At 42.3% G+C, this 18,340-nt stretch overlaps 1 protein-coding gene across 1 annotated transcript in view; it reads right to left on the reverse strand.

The window, feature by feature from the left end:
• Window positions 1–458: 458 nt before the first annotated feature.
• Window positions 459–18,340, reverse strand: part of Tspan3 (tetraspanin 3) — a 25,678-nt gene continuing 7,796 nt past the window's right edge. Inside the window, exons 2-7 of the mRNA XM_055622339.1 lie at window positions 12,422–12,613; window positions 12,206–12,280; window positions 11,455–11,556; window positions 10,306–10,458; window positions 10,007–10,090; window positions 459–1,299 (exon numbers count right to left, since the gene is read on the reverse strand). Coding sequence (XP_055478314.1) covers window positions 1,207–1,299; window positions 10,007–10,090; window positions 10,306–10,458; window positions 11,455–11,556; window positions 12,206–12,280; window positions 12,422–12,613 — 699 coding nt within the window. The 3' untranslated portion in view covers window positions 459–1,206. The remainder of the gene's footprint in view (window positions 1,300–10,006; window positions 10,091–10,305; window positions 10,459–11,454; window positions 11,557–12,205; window positions 12,281–12,421; window positions 12,614–18,340) is intronic.

Genomic DNA, 18,340 nt, shown 5'->3' on the forward strand with positions numbered 1-18,340 from the left:
AGAAGCAACTGTATGTCCTGCGCGTCCTCCCCAGACCCTTGCTTCTAGGCTTGAGCATTTTCCCCAGCCCATAGAACTGACACCACTAAACCCTCTGTATAACACAATGCCCTGATCTCTCTGGTGCCTCCTTTGGGCCCCTTTCTTTTGCACTATCACTGCACTGATGGAAATTACCTGCTCCTGCACGTTTCCTATGCTGGGATTTCAGAAAGTCGTTGGGATAAGGCCAGCATCCCTGTGTGTTGCACAGCATCCCTAGGCCTTTGCACACTGCAGTTGTTCTAAAACACTCTAGAAAGCACCTGTGGTTTGTTGAATACCACAGCCTTTAGAATCTGGCAGCATATACTGAAAACCCATGCAAACCATGATGAACTGCAGTCAAAAGCAGCATTTGAAACATTATACTGCTGCTCTGGAACTGAAATATCCCCAAATAATTAAAAACTACACGGTGAGGGCTGATACAGAGTTTATTGAATTAAATTTTTCTATTTACAATTGGGATCACAGCTACATACTATTTTGCTAGTCTACATGGGTACATTATCTCTAACGAGTTTAAGACTTATGATGAATGGGTTCAATCACACAGAAACACACTCAAGCTAATTGCTTTAAAACAGTAGTGCATACATTATAGTCTGCCTATAAAGCTTTGATTAAAAACCACTAGTTTCAAAGATCAGTCTCTGATTTTGAAGATGAACAAAGACATACACTGTATGATTCTAAAATCTATTTTAGCCATTTTGTACAATTGCTATGTTATTGTACTACAGTATATATTCTTTAAATGGACACTGGTGAGGGGCACCAGACAGCTGGAGTCCTCCCTCACACCCCCAAAACCTTTGGCCAAAAGTTCTCGTTGTGAAGACGATGACCCCGTGATACTACATTGTCCCATCACTCCTCAGAGGCAACAGAAGCAGGCCCACACCCTCCTCTAGCTCCACCACACTATGAAGCTTGTAAATGGATCTGAGATTAAGGGCATGGACAGTCAGCTAGAACAAGGGTAAGGAAGCCACAGGTGGGTAGGTAAGTCAGTGGGTACATGAAATGCCAACCTGCTGTCCAACACCAGTGTACGTGTGCTTTGACTAGATGAACTCAGGCGCCAACTCCTGCAGGCCCGCTCAATTCACCCTCCAAATCAGAACAAGGATACTAAAAATTAACTCAGGCTTTGCGCTTCTGCTATGCGTAGGTTCCACCAGTGATGAGCAGCTCATAGGCAGGATCTCTACTCCGTCTGCACAACACGATGCATGCGCACAGCATGCCCAACAGCTGCAAGAAGAAAACAATATGAAACGGCTGACAACCCCTTGGCAAGTGTATTTCTTTATTGGCAATGAAGTTATTTCAAGTTTTAAGGAGCCCAAATTGTCAGAAAGCAGTAACAACAGTGAAAGAGGAAATTTCTTACGAACACACTATGCCTAACAGAAGAAACTAAGTACCGTGTCAGCGTCCTGTTTATATCCAGGACCTCTGTGATGCTGGAATCTCAATAAAGGCTACTTTATTGAGATTCTCCAGTAAAAAGACACTGTGGCGCTCCCCAAAGCATTTCTACAGTGAAGGAAATGGCCAGTGTCTGCGCACATGTGGCTACTGAGCACTTGAAATACAGCCAGGGCCACTGAGTTGCATTTTAAACGTTTGACTTCAATTAAACATATGGCTGTGGCTTCCAAGCTAGACAGCACAAATCTAAAGAAACCTGCTTGATGGTCTCTTTTTAGGCATCTGGATTTGGAGACAAAGGCTTCATTAAGAACCCAAAAACAACTCATAGTAGTGGAAAGCCAGCCTTACTGTCAAAAAATGTATTTTGAAGGCTTCTGCATATTATCTACTACTTTTGATTCTGTTGACATAATGCTTCTCAAGGGCCACTGCTCTTTCATAATTTCCATTTCAGTAAGTCCTTCTGGAGTAGCATATTGAGATAGAGGCATGTTACATTGCCAAACAAAAGGATTAAACTAAAGTATTAAAGACAAGTGATTCCAAAATTCTCCACCCAATCTCTCACAACATACAAATAGTAACTAATGTTTGCTGTTCCAAGACCCCACAGACAGTGAAGGGCCTAAGTTATTGGATTTTAAAAGGCAGAGGACTCGTCCACAACTCCTGCTGCTTTCTCGGAACACCAGGGACCCCAGTCTGCCAATTCCCCTTAAAGCACAACAACAGCCCTAAACTGTCCCCCATGCCCTGGGTTCCATATTCTGGCCCAAAACTTCTGCAAAATGGCAGCTATGAATATAAAAAACTCAAGAAACTAGACAACAAGCCAAATGATCCAATCTAAAAATGGGGCACAGATCTAAACAGAGAATTCTCAACAGAGGAATCTTAAATGGTCAAGAAGCACTTGAAGAAATGTTTAGCACCCTTAGCGATCAGAGTCTAAGATTCCAGCTTACACCCATCAGAATGGCTAAGATAAAAAACTGAAGGACAGCACATGCTAGCAGAAATGTGAAGCAAGGGAGCACTCCTCCATCACTGGAGGGAGTACAATCTTGTTCAGCCACTTTGGAAATCAATACAGCAGTTTCTCAAAAAATTGGGAATCGATCTACCTCAAGACCGAGCATACACCCTGTGCATATACCCAAAGGATGCTCCCCATTACCACAAGGACACTTGGTCAACTATGTTCATAGCAGCTTTATTCATAATAGCCAGAAACTGGAAACAACCTACATGTCCCTCAAAGGGACAAGAAAATGTGGTATATTTACACAACAGAGTATTACTCAGCTATTAAAAACAACGACATCATGACATTTGCAGAATGGAACTAGAAAAGATCCTGAATGAGGTAACTCAGACCCAGAAAGACAAACATGGTACGTACTCATAAGTGGATATTTAGCTATAAAAAAAACCACACTACAATCCACAGACTTAAAGCTAAGCAACAAGGACGGCTCAAGGCAGGACGCATGAATATCCCTGGGAAGGAGAAACAGAATAGACATTGTGGATGGAGCGGGGAGGGGAATGGATGGGGGGTGGGAGTGGAGATAGGAACAAGAGGAATCAGGTGGGGGGAGGAAAGAGAACACTAGGGAAACAACTGGAATGGACAGGGGGTGGGGGAAGGCATCTTTGGGATGATCTAGAAACCTAGGGTAATGGAAACTCCCCAAAATCTATGAGGATAACTCCTAGTAATAGCGGATATGGAGCCTGAACCAGTCACCTCCAGTAACCAGGCAAGACTTCTAATTGGGGTATTGGGCCACAGAACCTTCGATCCACAATTTGCCCTGCCTACAAGATGTGCAAGGGTAAGGATGGAACAGAAATTGAGAGAGTGGCCACCAGTGACTGGCCCAGCCCGAGACCCACGCCATGAGAAAGAGCCCATCCCTGACACTGCTAATGATATTGTGCTATATTTGCAGACAGGAGCCTAGAATAATTGTCATCAGAGAGCCTTCAACCAGCAACTGATGGAAACAGATGCAGAGACCACAGCCAAATTGGGTAGGTCTTGGGGAATCCTTTGGAAGAGGGAGAGGAAGGCTTGTAGGAGCTAGAAGGGTCAAGGACACCACAAGAAAACACTCAGAAACTATCCTGAGTCCACAGGGGCTCATAGAGCCTGAGCCACCAACCAGGGAGCCCGCAGGGCACTGCCCTAGGCCCTCTGCACATATGTTACCATTGAGGAGCTTGGTCTTCATGTGGTACTCCTAACAGTGGGAGCAGGGGCTATCTCTGACTCTGTTGCCAGTCTTTGGGACCCTTCCCCCTCCTGGCTGCCTCATCTAGCCTTAACAGGAGAAGATGCACCTAGTCTCACTAAACTTGATAGATCAGGGCCGGCTGGTATCCATGGGCGGCCTCTACTTCTCTGAAGAAAAAAGGAGGAGTGGATAGGGGAATGGTGGAGGGGAAGAGCTGGGGGAAGAGCAGGGAGGGAAACTGCAGCTGGGATATAAAGTTAATTTTTTAAAAGGCATGGTCTCTGTACATACAGGGGCAATCTGATTTTAGCAAATGTCCCTGGAAGTTGGAAGTATGAGACACATACAGAGAATATGGTTGTTCCCAATCTGAACTCTCCTGCATTTAGAGCCACATGCTAATTCTGCATCCCATCGGCCGCTATTGTACACATTCAAGCTGGGAGGCTGCTGCTCAGCTCCATCAGCACCGTTATATTAGTACTTAACACGTGACTGCTGGTCTACAGCATCATACAGACTTTAGAAGCAGAGGTTGTTGAACATTTGCTAAATCTAATTCTAGATACATCTACTATCAATTCTTAGAGAAATACATTTCTGTTCATTACACATCAAAGCATTCTTTAGAATAGCTATAAAACCAAACACTTATGTTTTCAGGCAGTATTAAACTAAGCAATAAAAATACTAAAATCACAGACTTGACAGGAGGAAAAAAGCTCTCCCTTCCTATCCTACCCACCTTACTCACTTCATCTCAGCTGGCTCACTTCCGCTGCGTGTCACAGCCTCAAAACAAGGTCGAAATAAATCTCATTTCTTTCCTCTTCTGTTTCACTTAAGTCAACTTGTACTGACTTTAAAGCAACTTAAAAGGCATAACAAAACCCTACTGATTGGAAATGAGTCCATTTAACAACATTAAGCTCTACCCATAAAGGTCTTATTCTCATCATTAAGTATTACAGAACTACTTTACAATGCTATGTTGTATTAACACTGCAGTGATTACTGAAAATTCACAAGACTTGGAAGTATTACGAAACATTATAGCTTGAATACTCCTTAAAATGAAAATGTCCCTTTGTAATAGTCAGGTCATGGGAAGCAATCTTTACCTAGGCCAAGTAAAACACCAAATATAAAATCTTAAAAAAAAAACAAAAAAAAGGAAAGAAAGAAAGAGAGAGAGAGAAAGAAAGAGAAAGAGAAAGAAAGGAAGGAAGGAAAGAGAGAGAAAGAGAGAAAAGAAGGAATAGCCACATAAAAACATGCTTACTGTATAAAAAACCAACTGCCAAATAAGTTGTTCTATGATAATTCTACTTAGTGAAAGTGGAAAGGGAAAGTAGGTATTTTCATTCAAAATTAAATCCTTGTACTGGAAGCACCCTCCTTTGAGAGATAGGGCTAAGTGTTTATCAAAACTCACTCATATACTCCCAACCTTCAGTTTTACAGCCACACACTTAGCTATAAATAGACTATGACATGCAGAACAGAGAACACCAACACTTGCATTTTTATAACAAAGTATTCCCCTAAAACAGAGACTATATAGTCATGAAACAAGGTAAACTAAAGATAACCATCTGTTTTTGAGGAACAACAGACAAACTGTCTGACTCTCTTTATACTTCATTTTGAACTGTGGTGAGGAAAGTTTCAAAAAGTAAGAGGGAATGCTGTGGTACTGAAATCCCTTGGTTTTGCTTGTTTTAATACTATTGGGGCTAGAGAGACAGCTCAGTGGTGAAGTGCACTCATTACTCTTGCAGAGAGAATGAGTCTGGCCCCTGCACAGGACCGGGTTTGGTTCCCAGCATCCCGTACAGTGACTCACAACCATCTGTAACCCCAGTGAGGGGATCCAACAAGCACAGACATGAATGCATGCAAAACAACTTCAATTCATGAAACTGAGAGAAATGAGATGCCTCTACAAAGAGTGCGGGGGGAGGGGAGCTTAAGAGGGCAATGCAAGCAAAGCCAAGGCTCAGACGGCCAGATCCCACAGGCCCAAATGCCGGGAAGGCGCAGCAGCCCACCTGTAATTCCAGTGTACCATGTGTATGCCTGGTGACCGTGGATGCCAGATGAGGGCACACAGTTCCCTGAAACTGAAGGTACAGACAGCTGTGTGCTGACGTGTGGGTGCTGAGAATCATGGCTGGGTCCTCCGAACCCAGGCGTCACTGACTCCCCACTTGCAAAGAAGTATAACATTATGCTGATTAATAAGCTGACAAGAAATATAAGAAAAATGTTTTTGTTTTTGAGGTCCTTTTATTTTTTCAAAAGACCTTTTAAAAATTTATAACTACAAAACAGACGCCATACATCCTGCCATAAATAAAAACAAACAGTGAGGCAGGACTACATCAGCAAACTGAGAACAAATGTTTTCAGAAGATGTGAAAATGTGGTACAATCATAAGCCATCAGTTTTTAAAATAAAACCATGGAAAACTCCCAAAACTCCAAGTGGCATATAGAAGACACCCTTGAGAAGGAACATGCGGCTCTGCCGTTTTGTGCTGTTCTCATATATTTAAAACCTAATCTTGCTTACAGGATAGGTCTGCTCCATATTCAAAATCCACACGGGCTTGGGTTTTGTTTGTTTGTTTGTTTGTTTGTTTTCTCAAGAACCGTGATAAGAGGCACCAATGACAATACAACTTTGTTTTTTTAAAAAAAGCATTGCCTTTTTAAAACACGATTGTAGGGGCTGGAGAGATGGCTCAGAGGTTAAAGCATTGGCTGCTCTTCCAGAGGACCCGAGTTCAATTCCCAGCAACCACCCAGTGGCTCACGACCATCTATATCTGGTGCCCCCTTCTGGTACACAGGGTGTGCATGCAAACAGAACATTGTATAGATAATAAATAAATCAATACATCTTTTTTTAAAAACCATGACTTTAGAGGCAAAAAAGGAAAGAAAAATGTTAAACTTCTATTTAAAATGCTGTTATCATAATTAGCTATGGTTTTCTTTTACTTTTTTGTTGTTGTTTGGGTTTTGGTTTTCAGTTTTTCCAGACAGGGCTTCTCTGTGTAGTCTATGTAGGCTGTCCTGGACTCACTTTGTAGACCAGGCTGGCCTTGAATTCACAGAAATCCACCTGCCTCTGTCTTTCAGAGTGGCAGGATTATAGGCATGAGAACAGCAAGAATTTTCTTTTTCAGAATTCTCTTTCTTTTTGATACTACACAAACCTGAATAATTTAACTAGGCTAGAGCAAGGGTTAGTAAATGTTTTCTTAAAGGGACATAGAAAATATTTTAGGCTTTCTAAACCAAGAAATCTGGTCTCTGCTGCAACCACTATTCAACTGTACCATTTTCTATCTGTATTCTACCCAGCTAGAGGGCCAATTAGTCAGGGTTTAAAAAAACAAAAACAAAACAAAACAAACAAACAAAACCCTATAAATCTGTTCTGAAAACTCCAACTCTTTGATTTATAACTGGAAACAAAATACTAATGGAATCGAAGTTCAGACTTCAGTTTTCCACTACCTGTGTGGTGGTCATATTATTCTTACTCTTTTCCTGGTTTTTGTGGCAAAACAAAGGGAAAAGACTGGAGAATCTCGACGTATTCTTTTGTAGTACAAAACTTCCACGTCATGTTACAAATATAAATGCTACTGAGTCACCTCTGTCATTATTCCAGTTTTCCACACGCAGAACACTACATTTTGAACACTGAAGCCTCAGAATATCTACAGACACTCTTAAAGAAAATATATTGGGGAAAATCTATTGTTTTGCTTGCAGCACAAGTTTTTTCATTTTCCAAACCACTAGGTTTTGAATCTTCGAAAGCTCAGAATTCCTGACTTAGCCTTGCTACTCTGAAAAACAAATAAAATCATATATCTTTACAAGCTACTACTTACACCTGGACATGGCTAGAGAAATACCTTCCATCAGTCGTCCATACACACAGGTGTGTGTTTCCTGAGGCCAAGCCCTACATAATCCCAAAGCTTTTGCTGCACTGTAACATATACAGCTTTGTCATCAAACAAAGTTACCAAGAAAGCACAGAACACAGTCCTACTTGGGTAGACTGCTGTTCTCCCATTTCATTGTTTTTAGCTAAATGAGTATTTGCATACACAATGAAAATGTGGAATACATCCCTGCTAAATTACTGCTATGCTAAGCCACAAAGTAAATGCTTGGGATGGCAGACCATAGCAAATATGAAGCTAGGCTTTTTAATGAATCATTTCACTACTGTTTGGATACCAGCAAAATAAACAATCACCCTTTGCCACTTTAAAGGCACTTTCCAGTAAATATAGTAGCTTTTGCTCAAATATGCAAAAAGCAGGAAAATCAAACACCTTACATTTAAAGTAGCAATTATGCTTCTTTATATAACAATTAAAAGGTGTCATAAAATACATGTGAGGCTAGAAACCTATTTTAAGAACTAAAAGCTTAAAAAAACAAAACAAAACAAAAAAACCCAGAAGCAGGGTATGGTGGCACACACCTCTAATCCCAGCACTTGGGAGGCAGAGGCATGTAGATCTCTCTGAATTCAAGGCCAGCCTGGTCTACAAAGTGAGTTCCAGACAGCAAGGGCTACAAAGAGAAACCCTGTCTCAAAAACAAAAAACAAACCAACGAACAAAAACCTTCAGAATATATCTGACAAGAAAAGCTTTAGAACTAGCTGGCTATCCTCAATTAGACTCCCCTTAGCTCCCAGCAATGGCACAGCACATTTCTGTATGTGCCAAGTGATGTCAATGGCTTCTTTTTTGCATGATAGTATGTCTGAAACAACTAAGTCCACAAATATAGAAAGGGCTAGAGCCTCAATTTTTACTGGAAGATCTTTTCTATAAAGCAATAAAATTGTTCCTTTTAGAAGAGACTAGTATGAAAGGTCTTAATGTTTGTGAACTGATTCAAGCAATCAGGTACACCACGTTGCACCTGTGATGTCAGAGACGCTGAGAGAGGAGACTACTTACACCCAGAAGTTTGGAGACAGCTGTAGTGGAAGTTTTGGTTTCTTTCAAAACTCAGTTATGTACAAATGTTTTTGTTTTAACCCCAACTAGGGGATACAGGGACTGCCTCAGTTTAGCCACAGCTGATAATTGCCTTGGAGAGGGACGTGGTCGTTGCCAGCTGCCGTTAGTTTAACCCTGAGGACTCTGAGAGGGTATAAATAGCAGAGCCCAGCGGGAGGGAAGAAAGCCTCTGTGAGAAGGAAGAAGGCTGCTGCTGCATCTGCTGGTCTGCTGTTCTGCTAGATACCCTGAGGACTGAGACGGATTTCCCAAAGACCCGAGGACCACAACCAGCCAGAACTAAGTCTGAAGAGGTCTATGTCCCCTGTCCTTCTAACCTCCTTTCTCTTCTACTTACTGTTGGGGGTTAGTAGAAGAGAGGTAGAGGCATGAGGAAACCCAAATAAAAAAATAATTTAAAACTAGTGCCTACAGCCAGCCTAGTTATTCATCATGTGGCTACCTCAAAATAAATAAAAGTGTTTAAAAATAACAAGTGGGGGGGGAGCTCAGTGGTTAAGAGCACTGAATGCACTTCCAGAGAGCCCAAATTCAATTCTTAGCACTCACATAGTGGCTCTCAACCATCTGTACCTCCAGTCCTAGGGGCCAATACCTTCTTCTGATTTCCACTGGTACCAGGCACACACATGGTGCCCAGACACCCACACAAGAAAAATACTCACGCATATAAAGTAAAGCAAGATAAAGATAATTTTAAAAATTACTAATAAGGATTTGAAACTTGTAGCTCAGTTTGAGTGCACTTGCCTGGCACACATGGGATCCTCGGTTTTTCCAGTACAGCAAAAATAAATTTAAAAAGCAAAAACAAAACTCAAGAACAGAAAAACAAGAAGTAGAAAGTGACACAGTATACAAAAAGCTGAAGTGAAAGCTTTCCATTTTCAAACTAAAGTACAGCAGTGTTTTTAAAAGGTCAGTGGAGTTCTGTGAAAATACCTTCCAGGAATGCCCCATGGCATAAGTTTGTTTTTTTTTTTTTTTTAATGGTGTCCTCGCTAATCAATAGATGAAACTAAAGCAAGGAGTCCCCTCTAGTTACCCTCCCCATAGAGACCACTGGTTTCTTTAAACCATGCTGGGTCTAGTCCAGAGGCAAGATTTTGGAAATTGGTGGCTGGTATATGAAGATTCTCTCTGCTTAGTAACTAAACCCTCAGGGCTGACAGAAGACAAGCGCCCTCTGATAACAGCTCCTTGGCTAGCCCTGCTCACCTGAATAGCTGCAAAGGCCAACGCTGCCCAGATAACATGCATCAGAATTTCTTGTAGCTTCTTCACAACCAGAGCCTCACATCCCTGTAACACACAGCCTTATTAGACTTGTTTTTAAAGAGAAAGCTGCACCAATTACTACTCACACAATGGAAATGAAAACAACTAATGATTAAAGCAACTTATAGATACCTAATTAAAACAAACAACAACACATTAAAATGCCATTAAAGCTAAGTTAAAAAAAAAAAAAAAGTCCTGCGGCAGTGATTAACTAGAGGAAAATAGTTTAAACTCACCTCAGCATAGAGGTCGGAGGGGTTGGCCAGGCTGCCATTACAGCTTTTGGCAGTCTCTCTGCAGCAGCTAAGAGGAACACTCTGGTTTTTCGTTTCTTTGAACCAATCTGTATTTTCCCAGTCTGAATAGTTATGAATTCCACAACAGTGCAACTGGGTAAGAGAGAGATTCCTTAGGTAACGCAGGTGTCTGTGTTGAGCTCTGCACTACTGAGCTTTAGCAAGCTACTCCAGATCAGTGACACAGCAGAGCCTTCCACAGTGAGGGACACACAACATCTGTACAATCCAGCATGCAGCCACTAGCAACATGAGGATGGGCTGAGCACTTAAAATGTGGTTACTAAGCCAGGCCTGGTGGCACACGCCTGTAATCCCAGTACTCGGGAGACACAGGCAGGTGGATCTCTGTGAGTTCAAGGCCCACCCTGTCCATAAAGTGAGTCCAGGACAGACAAGGCTATACAGAGAAACCCGTCTCAAAAAACCAAAACAAACAAAAAAATGTGTTTAGTGTGACTGAAAAACTGCATTTTCATCTCAATTTAAATATGGCTGACTTCTAGGATCTATACACAAAAAGTACGCAGCCTAAAAGAGGTAGTTTCTCATTAAGGAAATCTGAGAGCAGAGAAAGAGAGAGAGAGAGGGAGGAGAGAGAGAAACAGACTTTACTATTTTAAATGTTGTGGCTATGGGCATGCAGGTGCAGGCAACTATGGAAGCCATGTGGCATGCCCTAGAATTTAAGTTACAGGAGTTACAGGAGGCTGGAAACCAGGCAACGTGCTGCAGGGAACCAAACTCAGGTCCTTGGCAAAACAGTACATGCTGCTAAGCAGGGAGCCATCTTTCAGCCCCTCAAACCTCACGTTAAATAGCCAGCTGAGTTAAGTATCATTTCCAATGGGTACATGCTGAAGAAGTTCTGTTTGGAATATGTGTGATTTACTTTAAGAAAAAAAAAAACAAACAAACAACTGAAACAAGACGGCAAAAAGCAACACACAGGAGGCAGGGTGGCAGGCACATGCTTTCTTATGGCTAATGGAGGCTCATTACGTCTGTGAAGGTCCACATGGCCCACAATCACATAAAAAGAGCCAGCTTCTGTGGGCTGGGGTGTGAACAGCCTCTGAGGAAGCTCACCTGTCTCTGTACATAGTCAATAGCACGGCTGGCAGCGTCAGAGTTGGTCCCATTGTAGGTCTTATACACTTTCTGAATGCTTCGATCAACCTCATTCTCCACCTGAATCGAAAGAGTTCATCCATTAAAAATACTGCTCAAAGTAACAGTCAAGGTTGCAACTAAAAATTCCTAAATAGCATGTTTGCAAGTTGCCAGAAGGAAGAAAAAGAGACGTCCTGCTCCACTCGGATTCAAGCTGGCAGCAAACAGTTGAGATCTAGTAAATCACTCAGGCTGACAGCCTTCAGGTTGATGATGCAAAAGAAGCTAGCACAAGTCGCTCAAAAGAGACAAAGCAAGTGTGATTGGCCAGATGCCCCATATGTAGATATCAAATGTCTACCAAAAAAAAAAAAAAAAAAAAAAAAAAAAAAAAGAATTTGTACTCAGCTATATTGAGAAAAGAACTTGTATAAATAAACGCCTTTAATCTCAGCACTCAGGAGGCAGAGGCAGGCGGATTGATGTAAGTTTGAGCCTAGTCTGGTCTACAAAGCAAGTCCAGGACAGCCAAGACTACCCAAAAAAACCCTGTTTTGAAAAACCAAAAAAGAAAAAAGTCAATTAACTCTAGGTATTTTAAAGCAGTAGCTTCACCGAAATAAGCCAAATGAAAATGCTGACTCTGGTCAGATGAATCTCTTTCACTTTACCTGACTAGCTTGAGCCAGCTTTCAAAGCACTGTGAAAGTTCCCGTGGACAACGTACCTTTGCTCTGTACACGTATCCCAAAACCACCACCACAACTTCTGTGACAAAAACCACGAGCAGGATGAAGACGAACTGTGAAGAAACACCATCAGAGGTTAAAATCATTTCTATGGGACAACCTCTAGACGTCTAAGGCACAGAACTTCCCTCTCAAGGAAGAGGACAGGTAAGACAGCCCCCCAGGCGGGCACGCGGCAGCGGGCATGAACTCACCGTGGCCAGTCCACAGCGACTCTCCCGGATTGTAGCGCAGCAGCCGATGAGGCCAATAATGAACAGCAAGGCTCCCACAGCTATGATCACCACGGCAGGGAAGAGCGTGTACACGTCCTCAAAGAAGTGGTCGTAGTCGTCGTAAGTGATGAACACATAGGCTCCCACGTAGCAGAGAATGCCAGCTGCCCCCTGGAAGAGCAAGGCGAGGATGCTGGTCTGAGGCCCACCGCTGCAGTTCTCCTACTCTTGCTTAGGTTAGTTTTCCTCTCCGAATGTGTCTTGTGTATCCCAGCCAACCTTGAATTTCTTCCGTTCTTCCTGCCTCCACTTTCAAGCGCTGGGACTGTGGTGGGCACCATCCCCTCAGCTTAGGTGGTGCTGGGCCCTAACCCAGGGCTTGGCTTATGTTATACACTCTACCAAATGAGCTTGTCTTCAACCCCAGGTTATAATTTAATGAGAGTTCCCATCACTCTTAAATCAGTAAAATTAAAACATTCCAGACTTACTATTAAAAAACCTTTGAACAAGTGGGAGTCTTGACACTGGGGTCATGGGTGCTGGACCACTTAAGGGGAAGATGGGTGCAGAAAGCCTTATTCCAGCTCCAGGCCCCTCCTCCAGGGGCACTTTATGCATTCTTCAATACTTTTGGTTTTGTCAGCATTGGGTCCCAGCTCTGTGCTGACAGCTACCTGCATACAGACAGTGCCAGGCTAATGCTAAACTGTTCTAAGGAGCAGAATTCACAGAGCATTCACACACTGTGATTACTTCATCTTTGAAATTTTAAAACATATAAATGTTTGAGCTAGCACACAGCTTCCAGAGTTAACATTAACGACCATTCAATCCTCCGAACCTGAAAACTCAGTTCAGTTCTGAAGGCTATGAGGTTCAGTAGGCCTGTACACCATAGATCTATTTACAACACATTATCACAATCACTGTCGGAAAAACAATACTCCAGTGACCTGATTTATAAACCTGTGGGTATATGTGTGCGCTCTCTCTCTCTCTCTCTCTTACTTTTTGTTTGACAGGGTTTCTATGTGTAGCCCTGGCTGTCCTAATACTTTCTCTACAGACCAGACTGGCCTTGAACTGAGATCCACCTGCCAATGCCTCCCAAGAGCTGGGATTGAAGGCATGGTCACCACCGCCTGGCTAACTCGTGATTTTTTAAAAAATAACTTTACTTAATTTTCTGTGTATTGATGTTTTGCCTGCATGTACATTTATGTGAGGGTGTCAGATTCTGGAGTTACAGAGAGTTGTGAGCTGCTATATAGCAACTGAACCCAGGTCCTCAGGAGGAGCAGTCAGTGCTCTTAACCACTAAGCCATCTCTCCAGCCCCTAACAATTTTTATTAATGGGAAGAAACTTCAGGTAGTACTGTAGTTACTGCCTGGCCCACCACTCTTATTGTGTATTCTGTTCTTTATAACGGAATACACCAATTAAGAATAATTAAAAGTGAGAATAAAGGAGATATTTTTTTTTTACATCATCTCTTCTCCACTGCTAGGTTTTTCACTTTTCCCCAGCTGCTGATGTCCTCACTCTCATCATGGGTTCTTCAGCTTCTCTTTTCTGTACCTCAATGTCACCTGGGAGGCCTTTCACCTTAATCTCTGACTCTCCCCTTGCACCCAAATATGTTCTTTATGAGTTATTGTTGTTAAAAATATGAATAAGGCAAGGCCTAACTTGAATCAAATGAGGACTATGAAAATTTTAGTGAGCTAACCTGGCTTGTCTCCGCTTTGTCATTCTGCAGACGTCATCACCCTCACATACTTCAGAAATATAAAGCTGATCCACGCATCAGCGCTTTACGCCTCTGCCGCTGCCTCACCAGCTCAGATGCAGCTAAGGAGAGCATCACCATGCCTCACGGAAGTCATCCTTAACTAGTCGCCCTTCGCCATTCACACATTACCCTGAGCAAACACAAATGGCATTTTCTACAATTGCTGCAATGTAACTTTTTTGAGGTGGGGTTAGAGACAGGGTCTCTCTGTGTAGCCTGGCTCTCCTGGAACTCCCTCTGTAGACTGGGCTGGCCTCACATTCAGACTGCATTTCTTAATATACCTCCTGGGCACAAATTGTGCCTGTTTAGCTTTCAGCCCTGCACCACCATTTGCCTCAGCTCCAACAGTGCCTGGCACAGCAAGTATCAAAGGTTACAGAGTAAACCTCACTGTAACCTCCACCTCTACGTAAAGGACAGCCAGCTGTAGTTGGCTTGTATGTGTTTTCTCATCAGTCCAGTCCACACTCACAGTTTTCAGTTCAGTATTCAAAGACAATTTGGAAACTAATTCAGTTTGCTGGATTCTGAGGGCCAGCACCTCCTGGACAGACTGTAAGTCACAATTACTAGTTTACCATTAAAACAAATGCTATACTAAGAGCTACCAGGCCTGTTGAAATTCACATACATAATCGCTTTTGGGGTATGAGAAAAAAAGATGAGGCTTAACAGTTTGGAAGTATGTAGACTCTATAATATGCTCTTATTAAAACATTTTCTCAACCACATATGTTACATATTCACAAACATACACAAACAGTAACATACTTTGCTAAAGCAAATACTTCAGTCTTCAAACTGAAGTAGAAGAAACCTTAAACACAAATTAGCCAAACTGTGCCTATTGCTTTCACGAAGCAAAGTTTACGCAAGAACAGTCCTTTAGAGTTGTTTCTTAAAAGGCTGGGGGGGCGGGTGCAGGTGTGGTGGCACACGCTAAGCCCAGGACCCAAGGAGGTCGAGGCAGGCAGGTTTCTATGAGTTCAAGGCCTGCCTGGTCTAGTTCAAGGTATATAAGGGCTACAGTGAAAACATGCCTCAAACAGAGGGTAGGGGGCTGAATGAAAATTATGGCAAATGTCTCAAAAATAAAACAAAAAGTTTTAATTAAAATGAACTTGGGAGATGGTGGTAGCTGAAGAGAAGGCTGCACATACTGCTTTCCATGTACCCAAGCTCAGGACCCGGCATCCACATATCCAAGGGAACCATCCTCCTCCTCTGGACTCTGCAGGCCCTGGACTTCACACCCCTGCTCCCCAACTTAAAATTAAAAAAAAACAAATACTGTTCAAAAATGAATTCATCACTAGAGAGATGCTCAGCAGTTAAAAGTGTGGGCTGCACTTCCAGAGGATGACATGAATTTGGTTCCCGGCATCCACGCTGGGCAGCTCAAAAACTGCCCGTAACGTCTATTCCTGTTCTGGGCGATTCAGTACTCACTTCTGGTTTCCACAGGGAACAGCATCCACATGCACACACATAAACATGATTAAAAGTAAATCCCTTAAAATTAATTCAGTTTTTCTTTTTCAGCTTCTATTTCAGCATACTGCACTAATGGCTTGTGTCACCAAGCCTAGCCAGTGAGTAAAGCTCTTCTGGCCTAGATAAACCGGAATCAAAAATGTAACGAGAGCATAACACACACTCAAAAATTAATATGAAGTACAGGGCACTGAGGAACCACTTGTATTTCAGAAATAAAACGATGAGTTTTTAGCCCAAGAGATTTCTATGAGACTCACAATTAGCATGCCTGGGAATAGGCCAAGTGAAATGTCTTGGGCTGTCCCTCCCTGACTAGAGTGAGGCACCTGTCTGAAACTAAGTGCAAGAAGGTAGAAAAACAAGCCAAAACTAGATGGACCCCAATGGAAGGCAAAGCAGGAGATCCCACCCGTAAACACTGCTTACTGTCTGAAAGATGATGGATGGACGATTCAGCCCTTGCTACAGACCATTCAAACAGGCAATTCTCACAGGAGAGGACATAAAAGTGTCTACTCTTCAGCATCAGTAGGAAGTGATGGCGCAGCTAGACACATCAAGTGGATGCTGGACTCACTGTGACAGGACAGTAGAAACAGGAGTGCTGTCTCTTATAAATGACATTTGAAAATATAAAGTAGGAGCCAGTGACAGCGGCACACACCTGTAATCCCAGCACTCAGGGAGGCAGAGGCAGGTGGATCTTTCTGAGTTTGAGGCCAGCCTGGTCTACAAAGTGAGTCCAGAACAGCCAGGGCGGCACAGAGAAACCTGTCCTAAACAAACAAAAATATATGTGTATACATAAAACAGTGGCTGAAAACACCTGAACAATTTTAGGTATCTGTCTTAATGAGTCCCGAAAAAGCTAAGCAAACAAGGTAAGCAGCAATTTGCACAGTCAGTTGCAGGGAGGAGCTTAGGCAGGTTCTACTAGTGATGGGGACTTTATAATCATCTGAGGTTGTTGTTTTAAAAAAAAGATTTATTTAATGTATATGAGTGCTTTATCTGCATGTACACCTGCATGCCAGAAGAGGGCATGAAACCACATGAGATGACAGTGAGGCACCATGTGGGTGCTGGGAATTGAACTCAGGATCTCTGGAAGGGCAGTCAGTGCTCTTACCCACTTAGCCATCTCTCTGGCCCGTCACTCTGATTTTTAATGTAGAAATTAATTATTAGAAAAGTTACAGGAAATTAAAAGGTGAGCTTGGTTAAATCCTCTGTTTGTGGGCAGTGATGGAATTGGATCAGGACTTTGCCAACAAAGCAGCTGCAAAGGAGGAGAGGAGGGAGGGCAGAAGGGGAGGAGGGCTGTCAGAGGGTGCAGCAGCAGGACAGAGCAATGTGGAACTTGGAAGCTGCTGATCAGTCACTGCTGAGAGAATCTGTGCCTATAAGGATGATTTGTGGCAGGGCAGTATACTAAAAAAACAAAAACAAAAACTATCCTTTTTACAAAGAAGGGAACTTTAGGAGAAAGGCTGAGGTTTAAAACAAAACAAAAAAACCCATTCTTTTAATTTGCCCATGTGTTAAATTAAGTCACAGAAGTTTAAAACTTTAGGCAGGCTAGTGCTTTTATGTTAACTGAACTGTTCCTCTACAAACTGGGCTACTTCCATGAGTTTCAAAAGTATGACACTAATTCTGTCCTTTCAGTCTATCTAAACAAATATGAATGTGTTCAAGTAAGAAATTTCATTCTTCCACAGAGGAAGATGATGCAGCCTGGCTAGATAGAAAGGGAGGAGGACCTCCCCTAACAGTGGACTAGGGGAGGGGCATAGGGGAAGAAGAGGGAGAGAGAGTAAGACTGGGAGGAGACCAGGGAGGGGCTGCAGCCAGGATACAAAGTGAATAAATTATAATAAATAAATAAATAAATAAATAAATAAATAAATAAATAAATAAATAAATAATTTGAAAACTTTCGCAGTGCTTTAAAAAAAATAGAAATTTCATTCTTACACAACATTGCTGTCTTGAGGTTTACAAACCAAGGCTGGTGTTTTTGTTTTTGTTTGGGGGGGGGTGGTTAGCTCAACTCCTCTATGAGAGAAAAATAAGATGAGCCAGAATCCTAAAACAAAACTATTCACTTCCCTCTTTTTCATCAAGACCTGCCTCTGGAAAGTGGCAATGTTAAAACTAAACAGATGTGTTTAAAACTGGGAGATGAAATTGCTCTGTTGTCAGTTTGTCTATATGGAAATCCAGAGCTATGACACCCTGCAGAACATGTGAATGAAATGAAGCAAACAGAAGTCCTTGTGTGTGTGGTGTGTCAAGAGACACAGGACCATGTCTACAAACGCAAAACTGGGCTCAACCCCAACTTCACCTCAAAGCCCAGAACCTAATGGTTCCTTAAGAATAACAAACTGTTCCTTCAGGATAATTTTTGCCTCAAAGAATCAATTGGTAAAGTATAGGAATTTGGTAGGAAGAACTAGTTAAAAAAAAAAAAACTGGTTAAAAACTGCTATGTACTCTAAATGTTATGAAAAGCAAAATTCCAAAGCAAGAGAGAATCAGAAACATTCAACACACACACACACACACACACACACACACACACACACACACACACAC

The sequence above is a fragment of the Psammomys obesus genome, unplaced genomic scaffold (genome assembly GCF_907164565.1).
Source record: "Psammomys obesus unplaced genomic scaffold, mPsaObe1.curated_primary_1811, whole genome shotgun sequence".
NCBI lineage: Eukaryota > Metazoa > Chordata > Mammalia > Rodentia > Muridae > Psammomys > Psammomys obesus.